The 14,825-nt window shown below is 38.9% G+C and overlaps 1 protein-coding gene and 1 pseudogene across 1 annotated transcript in view; one reads left to right on the top strand and one right to left on the bottom strand.

Annotated features, from left to right (window-relative positions):
- Positions 1–14,825, top strand: part of WBP4 (WW domain binding protein 4) — a 28,493-nt gene that overhangs the window by 5,779 nt on the left and 7,889 nt on the right. Inside the window, exons 5-8 of the mRNA XM_003790148.3 lie at positions 3,056–3,223; positions 5,790–5,836; positions 6,313–6,388; positions 8,989–9,188. Coding sequence (XP_003790196.1) covers positions 3,056–3,223; positions 5,790–5,836; positions 6,313–6,388; positions 8,989–9,188 — 491 coding nt within the window. The remainder of the gene's footprint in view (positions 1–3,055; positions 3,224–5,789; positions 5,837–6,312; positions 6,389–8,988; positions 9,189–14,825) is intronic.
- Positions 9,457–9,846, bottom strand: LOC100955861 (annotated as a pseudogene).

Below are 14,825 nucleotides of genomic sequence, written 5' to 3'. Positions count from 1 at the left end.
ATAATCACTTTGTCGCCCTGGGCAGAGTGCTCTGGGGTCATAGCTCACAGCAACCTCAAACTCTTCGGCTTAAGCGGTTCTCTTGCCTGAGCTTCTCTAGTTGCTGGGAGTACAGGATCCCACCAGAATGACAGCTGTTTTTAGAGGCAGGAGTCTTGCTCTTGCTCAGACTGGTCTCTAACTCTCTTGTTCTCCATGAGCTCAGCCTGGGCCTCCCAGAGTGCTAGGATTATAAGGCATGAGCCACCGTGCATGGCCCAAGAGAAGAGTGTTTTAAAACTCAATAACTAAAAAAAAAAAAACTCAATAACTATTGTTAAGATTTTATTTAGATTCTTTAGGTTTTTTTAAATTGTACATTTTGTACTGTGGTCTATTAGGTTTATTTTTTTCCCTTAATGATAATGATATTTAAAATCTTTTCTTTTAAATAATTAAGAAGGTATATCATTTTTTTTTTTTTTTTTGGAGACAGAGTCTCACTATATTGCCCTTGGCAGGGTGCTGTGGCATCACAACTCACAGCAACCTCATACTCTTGGGCTTAAATGACTCTCTTGCCTCAGCCTCCCAAGTAGCTGGGCTACAGGTGCCCACCACAATGCCTGGCTATTTTTTTGTTGCAGTTCAGCCGGGGCTGGGTTTGAACCCACTTGGTATATGGGGCCAGCACCCTACTCACTGAGCCACAGGTGCCGCCCAAGGTATATCATTTTTATGTGACAGGAGCGCAGACTCTGGAGTCAAACAGGATTGCCTCTTAGATTTTTACTAAGTTAGTAACATTATGGTACAAATGGCTTATTATAGTGACCACTCATAAAGTATTATAATTTAATCTTTTCCTGGTTATCATTTCAATTTCTTAGAGCTTTTCATGTTACAAAGAATGCTACAGTGAACATCCTTATGCATGTATCTTTTCACATTTACTTATCTCTGTAGGTTTAATTTCTGGAAATGAGATTACAGCATCAAAGTGTGAATACAGTTTTACTGTGTATACTGATAGCTAATACCATGCCGTATCCAGATAAATACTGATTTACACTTTCTGTAGAAATAAAATAAGTTTATTAACTGGTGTTGGAAATAACTGGCCACCCTTTTGACACATAAAGCTGTAAAAACTACCCATTTATTCACACCAGTGTAAACACCTGATGGTTCAGGCTAACACTAGATTTGGTCATTCTGTTTAGTACTTACTGATCACTAAACAAAAAATTATTTCCATTTCTTTGAACATTAGCTAAGGTAAACATTAATTCTCTGAATTGCCTTTGTAATTTTTATTCACTTTTCTATTAGAATGATCAGTTTGTAAGGGATTTTTGTTAGGAATATTAACTGTTTGCCGTATTTGTTACAAATATTTTCTTGTCTTTCTTTTTTTGGGGGTGGTGGGGACAGAGCCTCAAGCTGTCACCCTGGGTAGAGTGCTATGGCACCACAGCTCACAGCAACCTCCCAACTCCTGGGCTCAAGCGAGTCTCCTGCCTCCACCTCCCAAGTAGCTGGGACTACAGGTGCCTGCTACAATGCCCGGGTATTTTTTGGTTACAGCCATCATTGTTGTTTGGCGGGCCTGGCCTGGATTCGAACCCACCAGCTCAGGTGTACTTGGCTGGTGCCTTAGCCACTTGAGCCACAGGCGCCAAGCCTCTTGTCTTTCTTGTATATATGCTTTTTCATTTTTGCCATACGGAATATTTTAGTGCTTATGTACCCAAATTTACATTATCTTACTTTGTATTTTTTCTATAAATTTTTTTGACTTGGTACTTGTATTGTTACAAAAAAATAGGAAGGGGAGGCTCTACACCAGTAGCACAGTATTTATGGCACCAGCCATATACACCAAGGTTGGCAAGTTTGAACCCAGCCTAGGCCAGCTAAAACAGCAGTGACAACTGCAACAAAAAATAGCTGGGCGTTGTGGCGGGTGCCTATAGTCCCAGCTACTTGGGAGGCTGAGGCAAAAGAATTGCTTAAGCCCAAAAGTTGGAGATTGCTGTGAGCTGTGACACCACGGCACTCTACCGAGGATGACATAGTGAAACTCTGTCTCAAAACATAAATAAATAAAGATAATTAAAAAGTAGGAAGGGGGAATAACTTCACTTTTTTCCAAAATAACCAAATATTCCAAAATCTTTTTGTGAAATATTCTACCCTTTTTCCTCTAATAAGAAACAGATTTCTGTAGTTTGCTCTGTATCTGAACTTTTCTGTTTCAATTATGTGTTTGTCTACAACTACATCAGTTACACATTGCTAGATTTTTTTTTTTCTAAGAGGCAAGGCCTTTCTCTTGCACCATGTTTAGAGTGGAGAATCATGACCATAGCTCACTGCAGCCACAACATCCTGGGCTCAATTGACCCTCCCATGTCAGCCTGTCAAGTACCTAGGACTATAGGTACATAATACCTGCCTAGTTATTTTTTCTTTTTTAAGATATGAAGTCTCGGCTCAGCGCCTGTGGCTCAAGTGGCTAAGGCGCCAGCCACATACACCTGAGCTGGCGTGTTCAAATCCAGCCTAGGCCCACCAAACAACAATGACAGCTGCAACCAAAAAACAGCCGGGCGTTGTGGCGGGGGCCTGTGGTCCCAGCTACTTGGGAGGCAGAGGCAGGAAAATCGCTTGAGCCCAGGAGTTAGAGGTTGCTGTAAGCTGTGATGCCACAGTACTCTACCCAGGGCAACGGCCTGAGGCTCTGTCTCAAAAAAAAAAAAAAAAAACATATGAGGTCTCACTATGTTACCCAGGCTGGTATCAAACTCCTGGCTCAAATGATCCTTTTACCTCAGCTCCCAAAGTACTAGGGTTATAGACATGAGCCACCATGCATAGCTGGCCTGGATTTTTTTTACTGTAATTTTAGAGTAAGTTTTAACACCTGATAGGAATAAATTTTCCTTATTCTATTTTGTACAGTTTTTCTGTATATTCTTACATGTTCGTTTTTCCAAATATACTTTATAATAATAAGTCAAGTTCCCAGTCAAGTTACTCTGGCTACTTCAGCATTCTCTAATTTCTTCTCTAGAAATTTCAGAGCCAGGCATATCACCAGTAACCAGTGCTGTCCCACCCACTTCTACATCAAATCAACAGAAAGAAAAAAAGAAGAAAAAAAAAGATCCTCCAAAAGGCAGATGGGTAGAAGGCATAACTTCTGAGGGTTACCATTACTATTATGATCTTATCTCTGGAGGTAAGTTATTTAGGCATAAAACTAGTAGAAAACAATTCTTCTAGTAGAATAGAGCAGTTTTTATGTTAGTATTTTTATTTAATATTGGAACATTTTAAATAACAAAAGATTAACTTTTCATTTTTTTCTTCTTCCAGAAGGTGAGAACATTATGTGCCCTTTATTATAAAAGTGTCCTCATAGTGACTCAGCATCATGCTTAGTCAAAGACTTTAATGATGGATTCCTTACACGTGAACTATAGCTTTATATTTTCTCAATAAAACTTTCTGAAAGTATAAACTTCATGGAAGAAAAAGTATTTTACATGGAAATAAGGCATTTCAAATCCACGTCATAAATTGTAGAGGTACTTGAAATACTCTACAGAAGACATTTTCTATCTAAAAGCAGTGTGGGAGCCAGAAACTGACTTCTTTCTTGTGTAACTGTCTTGATTGACCCAGTAAAACTACCCTTTCGTATAAATGTTGGTATTAGTTTCTAATGAAATACACAGTAGTGTCAGTAACAATATCAAAAATACCTTTAGTTTTCCTTAAAAACTAAATATATTTGGGATTTTTACTCCCCAAACATATATGTATAAATTTTTGTATAAGTGAATGCATTTATTCTACATTTATGTAACATTTTGCTCTTCAGAAACATAAAATTTACTGACAGAAATAAACTTATTACAAGGAGGAATTTTTAAACACTATAAGTAATGTTAAGTTTATATGGGAGGGAGCCCAAATAATGTGGAACTCATTGTGATAATTTAGCTCTGAGAGATTATCACAGGAATTACATTTAATCTCTAAATTAAAATGAGGATATCAGAAATGTATCTTACCATTTGTATCCCTGGCACAGAACACATTACAGACACTCCATAAGTATTTTGATTGAAGAAGATTTCAGCAGATTATCAGAAAGGTACAGGCTCTGCGCCTGTGGCCCAAGTGGCTAAGGCACCAGCCACATACACCTAAGGTGGCAGGTTCGTATCCAGCCAGGGCCCGCCAAACAACAATGACGGCTGAAACCAAAAAATAGCCAGGTGTTGTGGCAGGCACCTGTGGTCCCAGCTACTTGGGAGGCTGAAGCAAGAGACTCACTTGAGCCCAGAAGTTAGAGGTTGCTATAAGCTGTGATGCCACAGCACTCTACGCAGGGGGATAGCTTGAGGCTCTGTCTCAAAAAGAAAAAAATCAGAAAGGTACAGCATTTTACATAAAACTATATGAACCAAAAAAAGATTTGAAAGTTAGGGAAAGAGAGAATCATGTGATGGAAATGAAACGTGAAGTTCTTTGAAGATGTAGTGGCAGAATGAGACTGGAGAAATGCATAGATTGGGGCCATATTGTAGGGGTCAGGGAGAATGATGGTGCCATTTACTTAGGTATAAAATACAGAAACCAAAAATAAATTTAATGGTGACAATAATAAATTATTCAATATGTTGAATTTATTCATGTTGCAATTTTCTGTTGCTAATTGCTGATTATAGTCTGAAGTTGGAAAACTAAATTGAGTCCGGGGATATAGATAATATGTTAACTTTTATGAGTACAGTGGAACCACCACTGCTGACCACCTCCTTAAGTTGACCTAATTTTCATAGCCCAGACATGCACCACATGTGTATATCAATATAGTAGGCCTAGTTCTTTATTGTTGACCAGTTTGTTACAGTCCCTTGGGTAGTCAACTTACAGAGATTCTACTGTATGTGAGATCATAAGCAGAGAAAATAAGGCAAGAAATAACGAGGATGGGTAATATGTATATTAATGAATGGGTAGGAGAAAAGCCAGCAAAAAAGTTAAATATGGTTAGGAAGGTAGGAAATAAGATCAGAGAGTTAATCATGAGGAAACCTCTGGGTAACAGTATTAGTGAAATTATCTTTAGAATCATAATCAGCTTGGGACTACATAGAAACATTAATAATCTCTTAGAGTTTATTTGCTTTAAGCCTTAAGAGACATGTATATTCTAGTTCAGCAGTGAGGATACCATAAATAATTGTGTACTGGTAATAGAATTCTTTCTCAGATTTTTTTAGAAAATATTATTTCTTTTCTTCCTTCTAGTCCTTCCTGCTTGCTTTGGTTGTTCACCCCCTACTTTGTGTGTTCTTACTCTCAGCAATACTTGTTTTTAATTTCTGCATACTTCATCTTATTCCTCCGCTGAGTCATTCAATCCATCTCTTGTTCTCCCTTGCCCCAAGATAACAAAAAGTCATCTCTTTTCTTTGAAACTTACCAAGCCTGAATTCCATGAAGTCTTTAGAGAAGCCCTACCTCTCTCTGTTAATTCCTATGGAAGTTCTGGTAACTTCTCACCCTTCATTCTATATAGAATGAAAAGTTACCAGAATTTCACATGTATTCTCTACACAATACTACTGGGATGTATGTTGTTTCTTTTTTATTTTTCAATTACATTTTAAGCTGTGCACTGATAGTAGTTTGTACACAATGACTATCTTATAAATTTTTGCATAATTAAATTTTTTGGAAAAATTTTTTAATCAAAATGATCTTATAAATGCAATATATTTTGCTTTAAGCATCTCAGTGGGAGAAACCTGAAGGCTTTGAAGGAAACTTAAAAAAGGTAACCAAAACATATTAATAGTATTTTTGTTTTTTTTAAAGTGATGGGTTTCTGAGGGTTTTGTAGAGTTTCATTAAGCAAATTTATTTACAAATCACCCCCCCCAACTTTGTTCTTTTTTTCCTATAATCCTTAGTCGGAAGGGTGGGAGAGGTCATAAAGCAAAATTTATCCAAAAACTCCATATGCAGGTTGCATATGCAACTCCAACTCCATAGTTGGTTTGTAGTCAGTTACCATTCACATGTCCCTGTCCATTTGGAAAAAATTGTTCCTAACTTTCAGAGGTGAGGCATTGCCTCCTTGAAACTTGGCTAGTGATTAGCAGAAAACAAGCTTCTGGCTGTAATTAGTACTACCGCCCCCATTTCCCAGGTGTCAAGAGGAAAGGAAAGGGTGACTGACTTTTCCTTAGTTATTCAGTATATGACCGTGATTATTATCTTTGTTGATGCTGGATTTTTTCCTCCTATTAGATAGCAGGGAAGACCGTTTGGGTAGAAGGTTTAAGTGAAGATGGTTATACCTATTATTATAATACAGAAACTGGAGGTAAGTATTACCTTTGATTATTTTTACTACCTGAATCATACCTGCTTTTTTTTTTTTTTTAAGAGACAGAGTCTCACTTTATTGCCCTCAGTAGAGTGCCATGGTGTCACAGCTCAGAGCAACCTCCAACTCCTAGGCGTAGGTGAGCCTCTTGCCTCAGTCTCCCCAGTAGCTGGGACTACAGGCACCCACCACAATGCCTGGCTATTTTTTTGTTGCAGTTTGGCCAATGCCAGGTTTGAACCCGCCACTTTCGGTATGTGGGGCTAGGGCTGGTGTCCTACCCACTGTGCCACAGGCACCACCCAAGAATCATACCTGCTTTTTAGCCTAATGATGAATTATTGTAAGTTGAGAATTTCGGAATTTGATATACATCTTGATACAGCGATGTACATTGTTATGTAGTATTATTTTTTGTAATTTAAAAACATTAATACAGTGGAAAAGAAAAACAATTGCTATTTATAATGGGCTGTACACTAGTGTTATTCTCAATTCACAGACTTACAAGAAAATTGTTTTAGTGTTCTCTGGCATTACTGGTTTTTATCATAATTATTTTAGAACTATAATCATTACCTTGGAAAATTAAGAGAGCACCTAATTCAACTTGCTTTTTCCTTTTTTTTTTTTTTTTTTTTTGTAGAGACAGAGTCTCACTCCATCCCCCTCAGTACAGTGTCATGGCATGACAGCTCACAGCAACCTCCAGCTCTTAGGCTTAGACAATTCTCCTGCCTCAGCCTCCCGAGTAGCTGGGACTACAGGTGCCCGCCACAACACTCGGCTATTTTTTTGTTGCAGTTTGGCCGGGGCCGGGCTCAAACCTGCCACTCTTGGTATATGGGGCCGGTGCCCCACTTTTTCCTTTCTGTAAATTTTTTGGTTGGCTTTTTTTGGCCGGGGCCAGGTTTGAACCAACCATCTCTGGTATATGGGGCTGGCGCCCTTATTCCTTGAGCCACAGGTGCCACCCTGTTTTGTAAATTTTTGTTATTTATTTATTTATTTATTTATTTTTAGAGAGACAGGGTCTTACTCTGACACCTGAGCTGAAGTGCAGTGGCATGATCACAGCTCACTGTATCCTCAAACTCCTGTGTCTAAGCAATTCTCCTGCCTTGACCTCCCATGTAGCTGGGACTACCAACATGTGCCACCACACCGGGCTAAATTTGTTTATTTTTGTAGAGATGGGGTCTCACTGTGTTTCCTAGACTGTTCTTGAACTTAGGCTCAAGCATTCCTACTACCTCATCCTCCCAAAGTGCTGGGATTACAGGCTTGAGCCCCCAGGCCTGGCCCTTTTCCTCTTTTAAAAAACAAAACTAAAACTATTAGCAGTGGCTACAGTTATCAGATTTTCACTTTTACTAATTTAACATTTCAGTTGTATAAATATTTATAAGATATGATTACTGTCTAATTATGTAAAGTTAATATATTACCTAAATTAATTTTATAAAACTTGTCTCCAAGTTACTGTACTTGGTTTCTGCTGCAGTTAAATTTACCAGAGGAGCTATAGTATTGCTATAATTTTGAGAGATACTCTTTTTAAAATTCCTAGGGTCCATAAATATCTAACCTGCCCAATTATAGCAATGTTCTTAATCCCAAGACAGTTGAAGTTCTGAATCTTTATAGTTATAAAATAACATAATGATACAATATAGCTTTAAAGTTAGACAGGTATAAACTCAATGCACAGCTTCTTTCTTTACCAGTGAGCAAGTCACTCATTCAGTGAATTGAGCAATCAATGTGTTCTGTGAGGTCATGAGTATGGTGTGTCTAAAAGATCCAAAAACACTGCCTAGCACGTGTAGGTGCTAAGTAAATTATTCCTTGAAAGTTCTTTTGTCAATTATGTGAAATGTAGAGAAGGAAAAGTGTTGTTTTACCTTAACCCTAGCCAAGTGTCCTATATTAATTAAGGAGCTGTACATATTGATTTTCCCTGAATGATTTCAGTTTATGCCTTGACCAGTGTAGTCAATAATAACAGAAACATTAGCCTTCATTCTTAAAACTGTCTCAGTTGAAAAATAAATTGTATAGTTTCTCTCCCTTCTTTTGAACTAAAAATAGAGAATAGCTGCAAAGAAATTAAAAATGTTACCCTTTTACTAAAAGCCTAGTGGACCACTGGGTGGCAGTAGAGTTCAGTTGAGACCCTCTGACCCCCATAGTAAAAATGACAACTTATATTCATTCAGCCCTTCACAATATTATTTCACTTTGTGAATATTTTAGTGATAAGTAAGTTCCAGAAAATCTCATATATGCTCATTATCAGTGTTTCCTGAAATTAATGTCAGGTTAATTGTGAGATTCCTTAGGACTGTGATCCCGTGCTTAGGTCTGTTGTTGCATTGGAGTAATAGTTTAAACATCTATTAAGTCCAGGTTGTTTGAAATCAATTTCTAAAACATATAAGTGCAAGAACTCTTACTGTCTTCTTGAGCATATGGTAGTGTGCAGTAGGTGCAATGTTGTCATTAATAAATTGTAAGCAGTAGGAAGTATTATGTTGAAATTACATCTGTATAGAATTGGTAACGAAATAACATGACTATTAAAATGTGTTGAGCAGAATCCAGATGGGAGAAACCTGATGACTTCATGCCGCACACTGGTGATCTGCTTTCCAGTAAGGTCAGTGAAAAGCCACTTGGCAACATAGAAGAATCCAAATCATCAGATTTGCACAGTGAGCCTGATGGGAAACAGGAAACAGAAGCAGAAGGAAAAGAGGTCTCTACAGAAACAAAAATACCAAAAATAAAGTTTAAGGTAGGTTTTTGTATGTACTTTTCACAAAAGCTTATCAATTTATAAAAAGCTCTGTAGACCTTCATTCTTTTGGTAAAATCAAGACACATTTTAGCAACTGAATAAATGATATACCATTTACTACAATATATTTGGGAACAAGACACTAAACTCATTTAAAATTTTCTTTTTTTTTTTTCCACTGGTGACAATTTATTATCTGTTAGTAACACACAGACAAATATTAATTAAACCAGTATGTTTACATAGAAATAGGCACTAGTATGTGCCATTCTATGGGGAATTGTGTGCACTTAATCATCATGGTTTAGCTTTTTGATCTTCTGCTTATGTCGCTCAATTTCTTTCTGTAGATGCTCAATCTCCCTGTTATGATGACTAATCTCATCTTCATGATGTTTTTTCAAGGCTGCCAGTTGTTCTTTAGCCTGCGCCCGGAAATATCGTTCCTCTTCCACCTGTTCTTTCTTTCTGAAGGCCCCACTAGCCTGCGCTCCTGTCGACATTGTTGGGCTGATCCGAGGCGAAGCCTCGGGCTTCTACAGCCTTCACACCCCACGTGCCAAAGCGCGACCGCACCACCTGCGCTGAGACTGCCATTTTTGCTAGAGCCGGTCCTCTCTGCTTACTCTCCTGACAGCCTTCCTGAATGCGCTAATGGCCTTAAAATTTTCTATGTTTAGCTTGGCGCCTGTGGCTCAAGCGGCTAAGGCGCCAGCCACATACACCTAAGGTGGTGGGTTCGAATCATCAGCCCGGACCCGCTAAACAACAATGATGGCTGCAACCAAAAAATGGCCGGGCATTGTGGCGGGTGCCTGTGGTCCCAGCTACTTGGGAGGCTGAGACAGGAGACTGGCTTGAGCCCAGGAGTTGGAGGTTGCTGTGAGCATGATGCCATGGCACTCTACCCAGGGGGATAGCTTGAGGCTCCGTCTCAAAAAAAAAAAAAATTTTTTTTCTATGTTTGAGATGTCTCTGTAACATTCAGAAAGCTGTCTGAATAGGCCAGTCCCGATATCTAGGCTAGAAATACTAATTTGAGTATTATCATCATATTGGTACTACTTTAAATCTCTGAATAAGTAAGATAACCTCAGAAAGTGACCTTGGGAAATCATAGCGAACATTAAACATTTTTTTTTTTTTTTTGAGACAGAGCCTCAAGCTGTCCCCCTGGGTAGAGTGCCGTGGCATCAAAGCTCACAGCAACCTCCAACTCCTGGGCTCCAGCGAGTCTCCTGCCTCCGCCTCCCAAGTAGCTGGGACCACAGGCGCCCGCCACAATGCCCGGCTATTTTTTGGTTGCAGCCGTCATTGTTGTTTTGGTGGGTCCAGGCTGGGGATTCGAACCCACCACCTTAGGTGTACGTGACTGGCGCCTTAGCCAGTTGAGCTATAGACGCCGAGCCAAACATTAAACATTTAAATGGCAAGCAGAGAAAAGGAACCCACTGGTAGAATGAGAAAGAGTTGTTAGGAAGATATGTAGAAAAGCAAAAAACAACTTAGCATTTCAGAAGTCAAATGAATAGAAAGCATCAAGGATTGATTAGGTCTAAAAAAAAGAAATAGATCCATTGAATTTGTTAATTAGACAGTCCTTGATGCCCTTCTACAAGGTGTCCCAAAAGTCACCCATAAGTAGGGAAAACAGGAAATTGTAGCTAGATGGAGTCTTATTTGTAATATATTCAAACTAAAATTAAAATTTTCTCTACTTTTGGGACATGCTGTAGAAGTTTCATCAGAGTTTTAGGTGATTACATGGGGTTGAAAAGTGGTTTGTAGTGTATATGTGTTTTGGATATGAAATGACAAGTAGAAATCAGGTAATTTGATGGTGGCTAGATATTGGCTCTTAATCACGAGAGATGTGTGGTGGTGGTTTCTTTGAGAGATACTTCAAAGGAGGCAGAGAAGGAATACCGGATACCAATAAGAACATACAGATAGATTGGTCTTAAGCAAGAAATAAATTGAGTTTCTGAAAGTGAGTAAGTTTTCATTTTCTGCTAGAAGGTATGACTGTATAAATAAGTTGGTATCAGGGAGGAAATTGAAAGAGTCATGCATTTCGGCCTTAATTTTCTCATACAAAATCAGCTTGGGAAATAGCAAGACTATATCTTTACAAAAAATTGAAAACTTAGCCAAGCCTGGTGGCATAGGATGACAACTTTAGTCTTAGCTACTTGAAGGGCTAAGGCAGGAAGATCACTTGAGCCCAGGGATTTGAGGCTTCAGTGAGCTGTAATCATGCTACTGGGTGACAATTCAAGACCCTTTTCCAAAAAAAAAAAAAGAAAGAAAGAAAAAGAAGAAAAGGAATCAAGGGTTGGGCACAGTGACTCATACCTATAATTCTAGCACTCTGGGAGGCTAAAGTAGGAGGATTGCTTGAGCTTAGGAGTTCAAGACTACCCTGAGCAAGAACAAGACCTCATCTCTACTAAAAGTAGAAAAACTAGCCATTGTGGAAGGCACCTATATTCCTAGGTACTTGGGAGGCTGAGGCAAGAGCATCGCTTGAGCCTAAGAGTTTGAGGTTGTTATGAACTATGATGCCATGGCACTCTACCCAGGGTGACCAAGTGAGATAACTCTGTCTCTAAAAAAAGAAACAAAAGAAAAGAAAGAAATCAAGATTACTTTCTGAGAGTAAGGAGCATCATCAAGCTTGACAACATTAACAGATTGAAATAATCACTAAGCTGAGGTTGGAAAGGAAATGAACTAAGAGGATTGACTGGTGGTCGTGAGTGCCCCAACCGTGGCAAGAAAGCAATAATCAACGCTTTTTCAGTATTGCTGGTCATCTTGCTTTTGTGGCCTTCTCCAGGAAAACTCAGGAGCCCAGGTGCCAAAGCAGAGAAGACACATGATACCATTGATTAGCAGTTAAGATTGCGGGCCTGAGAGGTATAGGAAAATCAAGGATACTGGAGAGAGGATATACCCAGGCCACATTTAGGATCTTGTCATTGCCTGGAATTTCTCTACCAGCTCCATAAAGGTTGATGGTACTTAGAGTGAGGAATATATCCAGTTGGTAAAGCAGCAGCAGCAAAGCCCTTTTGTAGCCAAATTTAGATAATGTAGTATATAGCTTAGGACAGAAATTAATTTCTCCTGTCAAAACTAGTGTGTCTATTATGAAAATAACAAAATATTACAAAATACAGATCAATAAGGACAAGCTTTTCTGTAATCCTGCCACACATGTCTCAAAAAAATTGCTGTAGGACCTTGGTGTTTATTGACCTATATATTTTTTTCTATTTGAACCTACATTATTTTAAACAAAATATGGAATCATGCTATAATAATATAAGTTTTACTATCTGTTTTTAGTTTACTCTATCACAGAGATCAGTAATTTCATCTACCAAAATGATGGCTGCATAGTATTCCATTGTATGAATATGCAATTATTTAATCAGCCCTACATAGCAGAATATTTGGGTTTTTTAATAGTTACTGAGGGGCTAAGAAAAGAAATACTGGAGCTGGGCGTCATGGTGACCACTTGTACTCCCAGCTATGCAGGAGGTTGAGGCAAGAGGAATGTTTGAGCCCATGAGTTTGATGTTGCTGTGAGCTGTGACGCCACAGCACTCTACTGATGGCAGCAGAGTGACACTGTGTCTCAAAAGAAAAAAAAATACTGGATACATGACTAAGCAGTGTTAAAGTCTCTGCTAAAATTGGATATCATATATTTTGAAGTTCTGTCAGTTTGTTTGGTTGTGTGATTGATTTTTAGTAACACTTGACAAGCCAAGTTTAAAAGCAAACAAATAATTAGAAAGATCTCTAAGGAAGTTTTTAGTTCCTATACAATAGACAGACATAGGGATAGACATATGTTATAGTGCCAGCAAAGGAATGTTGATAGATAATTCACTGTGGCTTTGGGGCTCTGCAAAGAAGGATGTAAAGTTTAGAGGAGACCAGCAAATTCAGAGTTAAGGTATCAGAGGTAATAATGAGGTTGGATGGGAGGTATAGCAGAAGGGGGCCAAAAGAATTAAGAGCTACTGAAGTCAGAGGGTAGGCTTTAGCTTTTAAGATTTCACAGGTGGAACATTTTATTTATTTATTTATTTATTTATTTGAGAAAGAGCCTCAAGCTGTCGCCCTGGGTAGAGTGCCGTGGCATCACAGCTCATAGCAACCTCCAACTCCTGGGCTTAAGCAATTCTCTTGCCTCAGCCTCCCAAGTAGCTAGGACTACAGGCACCCATCACACTACCTGGCTATTTTTTGGTTGTAGTTGTCATTGTTGTTTGGCAGGCCTGGGCTGGATTCCAACCCACCAGCTCTGGTGTATGTGGCTGGCACCTTAGCCACTTGAGCTACAGGCGCTGAGCCAGGTAGAACATTTTGGAGTAGTGACCTAGTTGAAATTAAAAGGAACATAGGTAAAAGGATTTGATATTTGAATACTACATATTATAGATGCTATATATAAGAAAAGAGATATAATGTTAGGTGGTTGAAACAGTAAAAGCCAAAGTCATTGGTTTTGAGGCTCACAATGCTGAGGCCGGAGGAATTTTTTACTTCCTAAGATGAAAACAGGAGTTTGAACAGAGAAAAAATGGTGCCAGTGTTGATAAAGTCATCATTGAATATGGAGTAGTGGGCAGAAGTCATTTACTCATGTAAAGAAGAATGGAAAATAACACTTTAGAAAGCGAATGGGCCTCAGGAGAGGAGACCTTCTTTATGTGAACATCAAATATAAAGTATTATGAGCTATTATACCTTAGCAAAAATTTGTATTTAATCATACTCTGGGGTGGGCGTGGTGGCTTGTGCCTATAATCCCAACACTTAGGGAGGTCAAGGCAGGAAAATCACTTGAACCTAGTAGTTTGAGGCTGCAGTGAGCTATGATTGTGGCATTGTACTCTAGCCTGAGTGAGTGACAGAGGACCCTAACCTTTTAAAAAAAAATTTTTTTTGACTGGAAGCAGTCAAGATGGATGAGAGAGAATGGCTGCTGCCTTCTACTTACGATTACCAACCACATGAGAGAATGAGTTAATGTCCATTCAAAGAATCATAAACAAAACTGTATCCCAGGCCCACCACCCATTTATGTTTGTGCAGTTTGCACAGAGGCTAAAATCTGGTCTGTGGTCCACATACAAAGCTAGGTGTTTCCAAGCTAGAAAAGGGTGGTCATCAGCCTTCAACTTTCTTTTTTTTTGCAGTTTTTGTCAGGGGCTGGGTTTGAACCCTCCACCTCTGGCATATGGGGCTGGCGGCCTAGTCCTTTGAGCTACAGGCACTGCCCCAACCTTCAACTTTCTTAAATAAAACAATTTCCAGCCCAGGATCCTATATCCTGCTAAACTGAGTTTCATTCGTGATGGAGAAATCAAATACTTTACTGACATCCACATGCTAGGGAAATTTGCCATGACACAAATGGTGAAAGGGATTTGTTATCCCATATGAAGAGGTGCCATAAAGTACTTCATCCAGGGACTCCAATGATGTCTGCTCCTACCCAAAGGAGGTGTCTTTCTAATTCACACAAAGTTACTAGTTGTGGGCCAGTCTGGGCAATATTCTTGGGTGGAGATAGATTTCAGTTAAGACTAAAAGTCTTAAAAAAAAAAAAAA

Source organism: Otolemur garnettii, unplaced genomic scaffold (genome assembly GCF_000181295.1).
Source record: "Otolemur garnettii isolate 467f Iridium unplaced genomic scaffold, OtoGar3 scaffold00040, whole genome shotgun sequence".
Lineage (NCBI taxonomy): Eukaryota > Metazoa > Chordata > Mammalia > Primates > Galagidae > Otolemur > Otolemur garnettii.
This window is presented reverse-complemented; position numbering and strand designations above follow the sequence as displayed.